The sequence below is a fragment of the Strigops habroptila genome, chromosome 23 (assembly GCF_004027225.2).
Source record: "Strigops habroptila isolate Jane chromosome 23, bStrHab1.2.pri, whole genome shotgun sequence".
Taxonomy (NCBI): Eukaryota; Metazoa; Chordata; class Aves; order Psittaciformes; family Psittacidae; genus Strigops; species Strigops habroptila.
In genome coordinates this window covers 2,452,940-2,465,802 of record NC_044299.2, presented here as the reverse complement: position 1 = coordinate 2,465,802, position 12,863 = coordinate 2,452,940, and the positions used below count along the sequence as shown (strand labels likewise).

The 12,863-nt window shown below is 63.9% G+C and overlaps 1 protein-coding gene across 1 annotated transcript; it reads left to right on the top strand.

Annotated features, from left to right (window-relative positions):
* Positions 1–4,921: 4,921 nt before the first annotated feature.
* Positions 4,922–12,000, top strand: LOC115618801 (keratin, type II cytoskeletal 8-like). The gene is given in 10 exon segments (XM_030510724.1): positions 4,922–5,516; positions 6,890–7,104; positions 8,189–8,249; positions 8,399–8,494; positions 8,583–8,747; positions 9,436–9,561; positions 10,539–10,759; positions 11,337–11,392; positions 11,469–11,559; positions 11,561–12,000. Coding segments are annotated over 10 exon segments (1,413 nt in total). The 5' UTR covers positions 4,922–5,225; the 3' UTR covers positions 11,652–12,000.
* The last annotated feature ends 863 nt before the right edge of the window (positions 12,001–12,863 follow it).

The following is a 12,863-nucleotide window of genomic DNA, read 5'->3' as shown; positions in this document are numbered from 1 at the left end:
CCAAAGGATACTGGATCCAATCCTGATCTGTGCCCAAACTCCCCCTGCAGCTCAGAGCCCCCCATCTCCTGCTCCGGGATCCCAGGCAACGCTCCAGGCTTTGGGAAAGAGCTGGGAGCGCGGAACGAGGCTGGGACAGGATCCAGCTTGTGCCCAGGTATCCAAGGGCATCCTGGCCTGGACTGGGAATAGCGTGGCCAGCGGGATGAGGGATGGGATAATCCCACTGCTGAGGGAATCCTGGTCTTAGTTCCAGGCCCCTGAGGGACAACGGGGCTGGAGAAGGGCCTGGAGCAGGAATCCCGTGAGGAATGGGCTCAGGGGGCACGTTATTGCCCCACAACTCCCAGAAAGGAATGCCAGGATCCAGGCTGGAACGGACCTTGAGGATCCTCAAAGGCGGCTGGAGCCAGGAGGGGGCCGGTCCCTGCTCCCAAGGGATGGGACAAGAGGAACCGGCCTCGAGCTGCCCCAGGGGAGGTTTGGATGGAGCTGAGGAACAATTCCTGCCCCAGAGGGTGCTCAGGCATCGGAACAGGCTGCCCAGGGCAGACGGGATCCGCATCCCTGGAATTGTGCAACCAGCCCCAGGGCCAGGGGTCAGCGGTGGCCTTGGGGGTCCGGAGGAGGCCGTGGGGCAGAGCAGGGGCTGGAGCAGCTCCCACAGGGAGCCAGGTTGGGAACATCGGGGCTGGGGGAGAGAAGCTGCCGGAGACCACGGAGCAGCTCCAGGGGCTGGAGGGGGCTACAAGGACGCTGGGGAGGGACCTTCACCAGGGGCTGGAGCGGTGGGACAAGGGGTGATGGGTTCAAACTGGAACAGGGGAAGTTCAGGCTGGAGATAAGGAAGTTTTTCCCTGTGAAGGTGCTGGGACACTGGGATGGGTTGGATGGAGAAGCTGTGGCTGCCCCATCCCTGGCAGTGTTCAAGGCCAGGTTGGACACAGGGGCTTGGAGCAACCTGCTCTAGTGGAAGGTGTCCCTGCCCGGGGCAGGGGCCTGGAGGAGCTTTCAGGTCCCTCCATCCCCACCCATTCCCTGGCTCCATGACCAGGAGGCTCCCAAGCTCCGTCCCAGCCGGGTGACGCCGGGACTCCCCGGTCACACTCCAGAACCGCAGCGATTTGGGGTGGGAAAGGGGCAATTTGGGCACTTCCTGCTCCCGCCGGCTCCAGATGGCGCCGGGGGCTCCCCCCCAACCCCGGGCACAAGGAGGCGGGAGCCGGGGGGGGGGCTGGAGCCGATCCCCCCCCCCCCGGAACCGGAAACACAACCTCGGCACTGGCCAAACCCACCCCGGTACCGGACCTCCCATATAATAGACCCCCCCTTATAATAGACCCCCCTATAATAGACCCCCCCTATAATAGACCCCTCCACTATAATAGACCCCCCCATAATAGATCCCCCTATAATAGACCTGCCCATATAACAGACCCCCCTTATAACAGGACCCCCCATATAATAGACCCCCCTATAATAGACCCCCCCTATAACAAACCCCTATAATAGACCCCCCCCTATAATGGACCCCCCCATATAACGGACCCCCCCCATATAATGGACCCCCCCCCCCCCCCCGGTACCGGCCACGTGCGCGCCGCGCCCCCACGTGCGCCCCGCGCCCCCCCCCGCGCCTGCGCAGCGCCGCGCGCCGGGCCCCCCCCTCACCCCGCCCCCCCGCGCTGTCAATCACCGCCGATGGGAGCGGGCGGGCCCGAGGGCACCGCGGGGGGGGGGGGGCGGTTCAACACCCCCCCCCGCTCCGTTACCGGAGCGCCCCCCTCCCTTCCTCCTCCTCCTCCTCCTCCTCCCGGTGCCCCCCCCGGAGCGGGCCCGCTCCGGGGGGGGGGGCACCGGGAGGAGGAGGAGGAGGAGGAGGGGGGGGACCCGGCGCGGCCGCGCTGCGCTCACCTGAGGCCGCCATGTTGGGAAGAGGCAGAGAAGGCAAAGGACCCGGATGAGGCGGTCACGTGAGAGCGTGGGCCCCGCCCACCGCCGGCGGAGGAGGAGCCGAGACTGAGGTTGGCGGCGCCGCCCGCACCGGGACCGGAGCGGGGAGACCCGCACCCTCCGTCCATCCGTTCTCCATCCCCTCCTGTGCCCCAATTTCCCCACCTTATGTTCCAGCAGGTCCCACCAATGGAACATCTCCTCCAAGGGGGTGGAATTGTCTCTTTATTGGGGTCCGGGATCCCCCCCACCCAGAGCACCCCATCCCTTGACACCCCCCCCTGCGCTGGGAGCTCCTCTGGGTGCTGCTCGTGGTGGTCGTGGTGTCCTTGTCCAGCACATGCTGCAGGGGGGGATTCGGGGTGCTGGGGGTACCCTGGATCCCATTGGATGTGTCCCCCCCTTCCCCAGGGCACCCAGAGGTGATGGACCTGGAGCATCCCATCCCCCGGGCACATCCCCACTGATGCCACCACTGTCCCCTCTGCATCCCAAGCCCATCCTCAAGGATGGAGCTGGGACATCCCACCACGCATTATCCCTTCTGGATGCCACCACTGTCCCCTTCCCATCTCCAGAGTGTCCTTAAGGATGGAGCTCGGGCATCCCAGCACCCGGAGCTCATCCCTGTTGGACAACACTGCTGTCGCCTTCCCATCCCCAGAGTGTCCTGAAGGATGGAGCTGGGACATCCCATTACCTGGGGCTCATCCCTGCTGGATTCCACCACTGTCCCTCCCCATCCCAATCCCACGCTCCTGATGGACCCGGGCCCCTCCATCCCTGCCCTGTCCCTGACCCACTCCCGCCCTGCCCGTCCCTCTCCATCCCCACTGCGGTGTCCCCATGGGGGGTGCAGCACTTTGGGGTCACCCCCCACCCCCCCCGCAGATGTGCTCCCCCTCCGTCCCCCCCCCAAGGCCGCGGGGGGGTCCCGGAGCCGCTCCCCCGTTATCGCACGTTCCGATCGTGCCGCGGGGCCAGAAACACGGGAGGGGCCGGGACGAGCCTCGATCCTGCTCCGGATCCATCCTCATCCTCCTACGGACCCCCCATCCCCCCTGGATCCATCCTCATCCTCCCCTGGATGCACCCTCATCCTGCTGGGGACCCCCCCGTTACCCCCTTGATCCATCCTCATCCCCCTATGGACCCCCCAGCCTCCTCCCATGGAGGCAATGGGACAATGGGAGGCAGCGGGGGGGGGCAATGGGGAGCTGTGGGGGTGGATTTGGGGTCGATTCGGGGGGTCCCAGCGCTCTGGGGGGGCCCCGGGGGTGTCCCCGCAAGTCCCGGCCCAGCCCCAGCCCGGCCCCAGAGGGGTTGGAATGTGCCAGGCTGGGAATTCCCCCTGATAAGAGGAACTGGGCAGGATGGAGAGACGGGATCTGGGATGGAGACGGGATGTCGGGGGGGGCGGGCGATAAGGTCCCCCCTTAAGGAGCCTTCTCTTCTCCAGACTAAACCCCCCCAGGTCCCTCAGCCGTTCCTCATCACACTTGTGCTCCAGCCCCTGCACCAGCTCCGGGGCCCTTCTCTGGCCCCGCTCCAGCCCCTCAATGTCTCTCTTGCAGTGAGGGGCCCAGAACTGACCCAGGATTCGAGGTGCAGCCTCACCAGTGCCCAGCACAGGGGGACAATCCCTGCCCTGGCCCTGCTGCCGCACTGGTGCTGAGCCAGGCCAGGATGCTGGGGGCTTCTTGGCTGCCTGGGCACGAGCTGCTCATGTTCAGCTCCATCAATCCAGGTCCTTTGCCATGAGCAGTTTCCAGCCACTCTTCCCCAAGCCTGGAGCGTTGCAGGGGGATCCTGGTGGCTCCTGGATGGGTTCTGGTTGGGTTCTGGATGGGTCCTGGTGGATCCTGGAGGGGTGCTGGATGGATTCTGATGGCTCCTGGTGGGTCCTGGTTGGGTTCCGGATGGGTTCTGGTGGGTCCTGGTTGGGTTCTGGTGGCTCCTGGATGGATCCTGGATGGATTTGATGGGTTCTGTTTGGCTCCTGGATGGGTTCTGCTTGGGTCCTGGTTGGGTTCTGGATGGGTTCTGGTGGATCCTGGATGGGTGCTGGATGGGTTCTATGGGTTCTGGTTGGGTCCTGTTTGGGTTCTGGATGGGTCCTGGTTGGGTTCTGGTGGATCCTGGATGGGTGCTGGATGGGTTCTATGGGTTCTGGTTGGCTCCTGGATGGATCCTGGGTGGGTTCTGGCGGCTCCTGTATGGGTTCAGTGGGTTCTGGTTGCTCCTGGTGGCTCCTGGATGGATTCTAATGGCTCCTGCTTGGGTTCCGGATGGGTTCTGGTGGCTCCTGGATGGATCCTGGATGGATTCGATGGGTCCTGTTTGGCTCCTGGATGGGTCCTGGTTGGGTTCTGCTGGCTCCTGGCAGCTCCTGGATGGATTTGATGGTTCTGGGTGGCTCCTGGATGGGTTCTGGTGGCTCCTGGATGGGTTCTGGTTGGGTTCCGGATGGGTTCTGGTGGCTCCTGGATGGCTCCTGGATGGGTTCTGGTTGGGTTCCGGATGGGTTCTGGTGGCTCCTGGATGGATCCTGGATGGATTTGGTGGGTTCTGCTTGGCTTGTGGATGGGTCCTGGTTGGGTTCTAGCGGCTCCTGGCGGGTCCTGGATGGATTCGATGGATTCTGGTGGCTCCTGGATGGGTTCTGGCAGCTCCCGGCCGCTCCGAAGGGGTTAATCCGAGGCAGGTGCCGCTCTCCCGGCCCGGGTCCCTCCCACCTCATCCCATTCTCCTCCCCCAGCTCCCGGTTTCAACCCGGCGCCTCCTCCCCGCCGGCCCCACCAGCCTCCCCGCCCGGTCCTGCCCGTCCCGTCCTGCCTGTCCTGCGGGCCCGGGCGAGCGAGCAGCCAACCTGCTGCGGGGCCGCGGCCCTGCCCGGCCCCCGCCCCTGCGCCGCCCTCCAGCCCCGTCCTGCCCCGTTCCTGCCTCATTCCAGCCCCTTTGCCGGCTCCCGACCTCATTCCAACCTGTTTGCTGCCTCCCAACCTCCTTCCAACCTCCTTTCCTGCTTCTCGACCTCCTTCCAGCCTCCTTGTAGCCCCTTTGCCGGCTCCTGACTTCATTCAAACCTTCTTCCAACCTCATTCCAACCTCTTCGCAGCCTCTTTGCTGCCTCCGAACCTCATTCCACCCTTCTTGTTGCCCCTTCGCCCGTCTTACAACCTTCTTTCCCATCTCCCAACCTCCTCTTTGCCCACCTCCCAAGCTCTTTGCCCGCTCCCAGCCCATTCCCAGCCCATTCCCAGCCTCTCTCCATGTCGGTCTCCATCCCCAGGAAGCCGCTGCGGAGCAGCTCGGCCGCCCCGGGCCGCTCCTTCAGCTCCCGCTCCTGCTCGGGGCTGGCGCTGCTCGCCGGGGCCGCGCCGGGCCGGGCCCTGCCGGGGGGGGCGCCGGGCGCCGGGGGGGGCATCGGCTCGGTCACGGTGAACCGGAGCCTCCTGCGGCCGCTGGAGCTGGAGCTGGATCCCGGCCTCCAGCGGGTGCGGCGCCAGGAGCAGGAGCAGATCAAGGACCTCAACAACAAGTTCGCCTCCTTCATCGACAAGGTGGGGCCGGGACGGGACCCCCCCCCGCCCCGGGGGGCATCGGGGGGCTCCTGAGCCCCTCCGGGACATCCAGACCCCCTCGGGGGCTTCCGGAGCCCTTCTGGAGCCCTCAGGGACCTCCCGAGCCCCTCTGGGACCTTCAGGAGCCCGTGGGGACCTCCTGGGACATTGGGGACCTCCTGAGCCCCTCTGGGACCTTCTGACCCTTCGGGTCCATCCTGAGCCCCCTGGGGACATCGAGACCCCCCCAACGATCTCCTGACCCCTTCAGGGATGTCCTGGTTCCTCCAGCTCCATCCCGACCCCCTCGGGGACCTCCTGAGCCCCTCTGGGACCTTATGGACCCTTCGGGTCCACCCTGAGCCCCTTGGGGACATTAAGGCCCTTTTAGGGACCTCCTGCCCCCCTTGGGGCACATCACCTCCCGCTTGGGGTCCCCCGGCACCATCTGTGGGGACACCCCCATCCCATCCCCTCCCACTGCTGGGGACATGGTCCTGCCCCCCCGGGCTGCAATGGGGACCCCCCAGCACCCGCTTCCGGGTGCTCTGCTGGGGATCCATCAGCTCCGTGTCCATGGGGGGACGGGGGATCCCCTGGGGGCACCCCCAGGCTGCACCCAGCACCCCAGAGTGCACCTGAGACCCCAGAACTGCACCCAGGAACCCCTGGATTGCACCCAGGGCCCCAAATTCTGCTCCCAAGATGCCAAATTCAGCCCCGGGACCCCAAAACTGCGCCCAAGATCTCCCTGGAATGCAGCCAGGACCCCAAAGTAGCACCTAAGCCCGTAAATTCACACTCAGGACCCCAGAACTTCATCCAGAACCCCAGTTTCTGCTCCCAAGACACCGAGTTTGCTCCTAGGACCCCACATTCACCCCCAGGACCTGGATTTGCACCCAGGACCCCAAAGTCACACCCAGGACCCCAAACTTGCATCTAAGCTCCCTGATTCTGCACCAGGACCCCAAAGTCACACCCAGGACCCCAAACTTGCATCTAAGCTCCCTGATTCTGCACCAGGACCCCAAAGTCACACCCAGGACCCCAAACTTGCATCTAAGCTCCCAGATTCTGCACCAGGACCCCAAAGTCACACCCAGGACCCCAGAACTGCACCAAACACTTCAAGTTACACCCAGGACCCCCAGATTCACATCCCGGGCCCAGATTCTGCTCCCAGGACCCCCAAATTTGCACCCAACCCCCCAGAAACTGCTCCCAAGACCCCCTGGACTACGTCCAGGACCCCAAATTCGCTCCCAGGACCCCCAAATTCACACCCAGGAGCCCCGATTCCCAGCCCCCCCCGCCCCGCCCCATTGCCCCGCCGGGGGGTGCCGTGTGGGGTGACGCTGCCCCCCCCGCAGGTGCGGTTCCTGGAGCAGCAGAACAAGCTGCTGGAGACCAAGTGGGCGCTGCTGCAGGGGCAGGCGCAGGGGCCGCGCGGGCCCGGCCCCACCGCGCTGCTGCAGCGCTACAGCGGGAGCCTGCGCCGGCAGCTGGAGGCGCTGGGGCAGGAGCGGCAGCGCCTGGAGGCGGAGCTGGGCAGCGCGCAGGGGCTGCTCCGCGACTGCAAGAGCCGGTCAGTGCCCGCGCCGCGCCGGCCGGCAGGGGCCACAGGGCCGCGGGGCCACGGTACATAGGTCCGTAGGTCCATGGGCCATAGGTCCCTGGTCTGTAGGTACATAGGTCCGTGGTACATAGGTCCCTGGTCTGTAGGTCCATAGGTCCGTGATACATAGGACTGTATGTCCATGGTCCACGGTACATAGGTCTGTAGGTCCATAGGTCCGTAGGTTCATGGTACATAGGTCCATAGGTCTGTAGGTCCATGGTCCATGCTCCATAGGTCCATAGGTCTGTAGGTCCATGGTCCATGCTCCATAGGTTCATAGGTCTGTAGGTCCATGCTCCATAGGTCCATGCTCCATAGGTCCGTAGGTTCATGGTACATAGGTCCATAGGTCTGTAGGTCCATGGTCCATAGGTCCGTAGGTTCATGGTACATAGGTCCATAGGTCTGTAGGTCCATGGTCCATAGGTCCATGGTACATAGGTCCATAGGTACATAGGTCCATACTCCATAGGTCCATGGTCCATAGGTCCATAGGTCCATGGTAGATAGGTCCATAGGTCCATAGATCTGTGGTCCATAGGTTCATGGTACATAGGTCCATACTCCGTAGGTCCATGGTCCATAGGTCCATAGGTCCATAGGTCCATATGTCCATGGTACATAGGTCCACAGGTCCATAGGTCCACGGTCCCCTATTGACCTGCCGCAGTTGGGGGGTTGGAGCATCTCTGTCACTGTGCCCCGGGGGGGGTTCTGCACTCGAGTGGGATCCTGTGGCTCTGGGACCCCGCATCCCTCTGTGCCCATATTGCCAGATCCCCACGTCCCTGTGATCCTGCATCCCTGCGCAGGACATGAGGACCCGTGTCACTGCAGCCATGTGTCCTCATGTTCCCATATCCATATGACCCCCATGGCCACATAAGCTGGCGTCCCAGTGTCCTCATATCCACATATCTCCATGTCCTTCTATCCTCATGTCCCCATATCCTTCTATCGCCATGTCCCCATGTCCCCTATCCCCATATCTCCATGTTCCCATGTCCCCATATTCCCACATCCATCTCCAAGCCCTCTCCTCTTCCCCAAGGTATGAAGAAGAGATCAACCAGCGCACTGAGAAGGAAAATGAGTTTGTCCTGCTCAAGAAGGTGACGTTGGGGACAGGGCTGGGGGTGACAGGACGAGGGGTGACAGGGATGGGGTGACAGGACAGGGAGTGACAGGGATGGGGTGACAGGACGGGGGGTGACAGGACGGGGGGTGGCAGGACCAGGGTGATCCATGCCCTTGGCCGCAGGACGTGGACGAAGCCTACATGAGCAAGGTGGAGCTGGAGGCGCGGCTGGAGAGCTTGACCGACGAGATCAACTTCCTGAGGCAGCTCTATGAGGAGGTTCGGGCTCACCTCGGGCTGGGGGGACCCCCCGATCCCCCCCGCCGTGTCCCTGCCCGGCCCCGACCCCCCCGTCCCCATCGCGCAGGAGCTGCGGGAGCTGCAGGGCCAGGTCTCGGACACGTCCGTGGTGGTGTCCATGGACAACAGCCGCAGCCTGGACCTGGACGGGATCATCGCGGAGGTGAAGGCGCAGTACGAGGACATCGCCACGCGCAGCCGCGCCGAGGCCGAGGCCATGTACCAGGTCAAGGTGAGCTCCGGCCTCTGCCCGCCCCGGAGCAGGGGTGGGAGCGACCCCGGCTCCAAACACAACCAGAGCCAACCCGGAGCATCCGGCTGGGATTCCATGGGTACATGGTTCCACTATCCCATGGTTCCATGATCCCATGATCCATTGATCCCATGATCCATTGATCCCATGACTCCATGATCCCATGATTCAATGATTCATGATTCCATGATCCCATGCTCCCACGCTCCCACGACTCCATGCTCCCATGCTCCTGTGCTCCCATGACTCCATGATCCTGTGATGCCATAACTCCATAATCCCATGATTCCATGATCCCATAACTCCATGATCCCATAACTCCATAACTCCATGCTCCCATGCTCCCATGACCCCATAATCTCCTGATCCCATACCTCCATGATCCCATAACTCCATGGTCCCATGATCCCATAACTCCATGATCCCATAACTCCGTGATCGCATGATCCTATAACTACATGACTCCATGATCGCATGTTCCTATAACTCCACGATCCCGTGCTCCCCTGCTCCTGTGATCCCATAACTCCATGATCCCATAACTCCATAACTCCACAATCCCGTGCTCCCCTGCTCCTGTGATCCCATAACTCCATGTTCCCATAACTCCATGACTCCGTGCTCCCGTGACTCCGTGGGACACGCTTCTGCGGTGCCCGCGGTGCAGTACGAGGAGCTGCGGACGGCGGCCGGGCAGCGCGGGGCCGACCTGCGCAGCACCCGCGGCCACATCCACGAGCTCAACCGGCTCATCCAGCGCAGCCAGGCCGAGATCGAGGCGCTGCGGAGCCAGGTCTGGGAATGCCGCGGGACACGGAGCGGGGAGACGCTGCCCCCCCCCAGCACTCCATGGGAACCCTGAGCTGATGCCGAGGGACATGGGGGATGCTGCGGGGAATGGGGGATACTGGGGGTATGGGGGATACTGGGGAAATGGGGAATACGGGGGGATATGGGGATACTGGTGTTATGGGGATACTGGGGGACAAGGGGAATACTGGGGGAATGGGGAATATGGGGGGATATGGGGATACTGGGGGTATGGGGACACTGGGGGACATGGGGAATACTGGGGGAATGGGGAATACAGAGGGATATGGGGATACTGGTGTTATGGGGATACTGGGGGACAAGGGGAATACTGGGGGAATGGAGAATATGGGGGGATATGGGGATACTGGGGGTATGGGGACACTGGGGGACATGGGGAATACTGGGGGAATGGGGAATACAGAGGGATATGGGGATACTGGGGGTACGGGGATACTTGGGGACATGGGGAATACTGGGGGGTACACAGATACTGGGGGCATGGGGATCCTTGGGGTGGTGTGAGGGATCCTGGGGGCATGAAGGGCACTGAGGGGCACAGGGTGCACTGGGGGGTATATGGATACTGGGGAATACAGAGGATACTGGGGGGCATGGGGGTATGGGATAGTGGGACATAGAGGATTACAGGGGGCAAGGGTGTGCTGGGGGCATGGGGGGGTGCTGGGACAGGGGGATACTGGGGCAGGGAGCGGCTGGGAGAGGGGGGCACTGGGATATGGGGACACTGGGACATGGGGATAGTGGGACAGAGGGATGCTGGGACGTGGTGCTGTGGGGCACAGAGGGCTGTGGGGCACAGAGGGCTGTGGGGCGGGGGGGCTGTGGGGCAGAGGGCTGTGTGGTGCAGGGGGCTGTGGGGCAGGGGCTGTGGGGCACAGAGGGCTGTGGGGCAGGGGCTGTGGGGCGCAGGGGTCCCAGCGGGTGCCGGTGCCGCAGCGATCCAGCCTGGACTCGGCCATCGCGGAGGCCGAGGAGCGTGGGGAGCTGGCGCTGAAGGACGCGCGCGGGAAGCTGGAGGAGCTGGAGGCAGCTCTGCAGAAGGCCAAGCAGGACATGGCCCGGCAGCTCCGCGAGTACCAGGAGCTCATGAACGTCAAGCTGGCCCTGGACATCGAGATCGCGACCTACAGGAAGCTGCTGGAGGGAGAGGAGAGCAGGTGGGGCACCAGGGACCCCCATCCCGCATCCCATGGGCGTTCTGTGTCCCATGGGCATCCACATCCCACACCCTGCATCCTGCGGGCATCCGATGGGCATCCCATGCCCCATGGGCACCCCACATCCCATGGACATCTCCCATCCCACACCCTGCATCCTGTGGGCAGTGCCATGAGCATCCCATGTCCCATTGTCACCCTGTGGGCATCCAATGTCCCATGGGCATCGCATATCCCGCATCCCACATCCCATGAGCATCCCATGTCCCATGGGCATCCTCAGTCCCACATCTCACACCCTGCATCCCATGGGCATCCGATGGGCATCCCGCGGGCATCCCGTGGGCATCCTATGTCCATCACATGTAGGTGTCATATCCCCCCCCATCACACGAGGGTGTCATGCCCCATCACGTGTGTGCTGTATCCCCGCCACATGTGTGTCCCCCGCCACGTGTCCCATGTCCCATGGGCACCCCACATCCCATGGACATCTCGTGTGTCCCATGTCCCCCCGTGTGTCCCATGTCCCCCTGTGTGCCCCATGTCCCCTCACACGTGTGTCCCGTGTCCGCAGGCTGGAGGTGGGTGTGCAGAACCTCAGCATCCACACCAAGCCCTTGGGCTACTCAGGTAAGGTCCATGTCCCGGTGCCCCCCCCAGACCCCCCCACGTCCCGCCGTTGCTCACGGGGTCCCTCTCCCCGCAGGCGGCCTCGGGGGGGGTTTCGGGGGCTCCCCGGGGGGGGGCCCGGGCGCTTCCCTGGCGCTGCCCCCCCCCGCCCCCGCGGCGCCGGCGCCCCCCCCCCCGCGCCCGCGCCATCGTCATCAAGAAGATCGAGACCCGCGACGGGAAGTTGGTGTCTGAGAGCTCCGACGTGCTCAGCGGATGAGCCCCCATGGACCCCCCATGGGCACCCCATGGACCCCCCATGGACCCCCATGGACCCCCCATGGACCCCCCCATGGACCCCCCGATGGGCACCCCATGGACCCCCCATGGACACCCCCATGGATCCCCCCATGGACCCCCATGGACCCCTTCATGGACCCCCCATCGACCCCCCCATGGGCACCCCTATGGATCCCCCCATGGACCCCCATGGACCCCCGCATTGACCCCCATGGGCCCCCCCCGCCTCTGTCCGTCCTGCCCCCCCCGCCCCAGTGTCCCCATGGGAGCTGTGGGGTGGGAACTGCGGGCCCTGGGTGCTGGAATAAAGCCTTGGAGATAAAGAGGGAGCTGGTTTGGTGCTGGGTGTGTCTTGGGGTGTCAGCACCCAGCTGGGCTGTTGGGGTTGATCTCGGGGTGCCAGGGTCCATATTCGGGTGTCAGGGTCCGTCCTGCGGTAGTTGGGTCTCTCCTGGGGTGCCAGGACCCATCCTGAGGATCCATCCTGGGGTGCTGGGAGCCCTCTGGGGTGCCAAGATCCACCCTGGATGCCGGGGTCCACCCCAGGTACCAGGATCTGTCCCAGGGTGCCAGGGACCATCTTGGGGTGCCAGACCCCCCCCACATGCCAGAATTCCCACCTGGCTGCCAGGACTCATCCTGCGGTGCTGGGATCTATCTTGGGGTGCCAGGACCTGTCCTGGATCCATCCATCCATCCATCCATGCATCCATCCCTGGGTGCCAGGATCCGTCCCTGGGTGCCAGCACATCTCTTGGGGTGCCAGGGTCCATCCTGGGCTACCAGGACCTGCTCCACCCTGCCATGAGGTGTCTATGGGGTGTCTATGGGGTGTCTGTGGGGTGCCTGTGGGGTGTCTGTGGGTTGTCTATGGGATGTCTATGGGATGTCTATGGGGTGTCTATGGGGTGTCTGTAGGGTGTCTATGGGGTGCCCATAGATGTCTATGGGGTATGTATGGGATGTCTATGGGATGTCTGTGGAGTGCCTGTGGGATATCTGTGGGGTATGTATGGGGCGTCTATGGGGTGTCTATGTGATGTCTATGGGGTGTCTGTGGGCTGAACCCGGCAGCGTCCCCCCAGGCCCAGATTCCCTCTGGGATCCAGGTGACATTCCCACCCATCCATCCTCCCCCCGGGGCCCGAGGCTCAGCCCTGGGGGATTCTCTGGTGTCTCGTAGGAGGGTTGA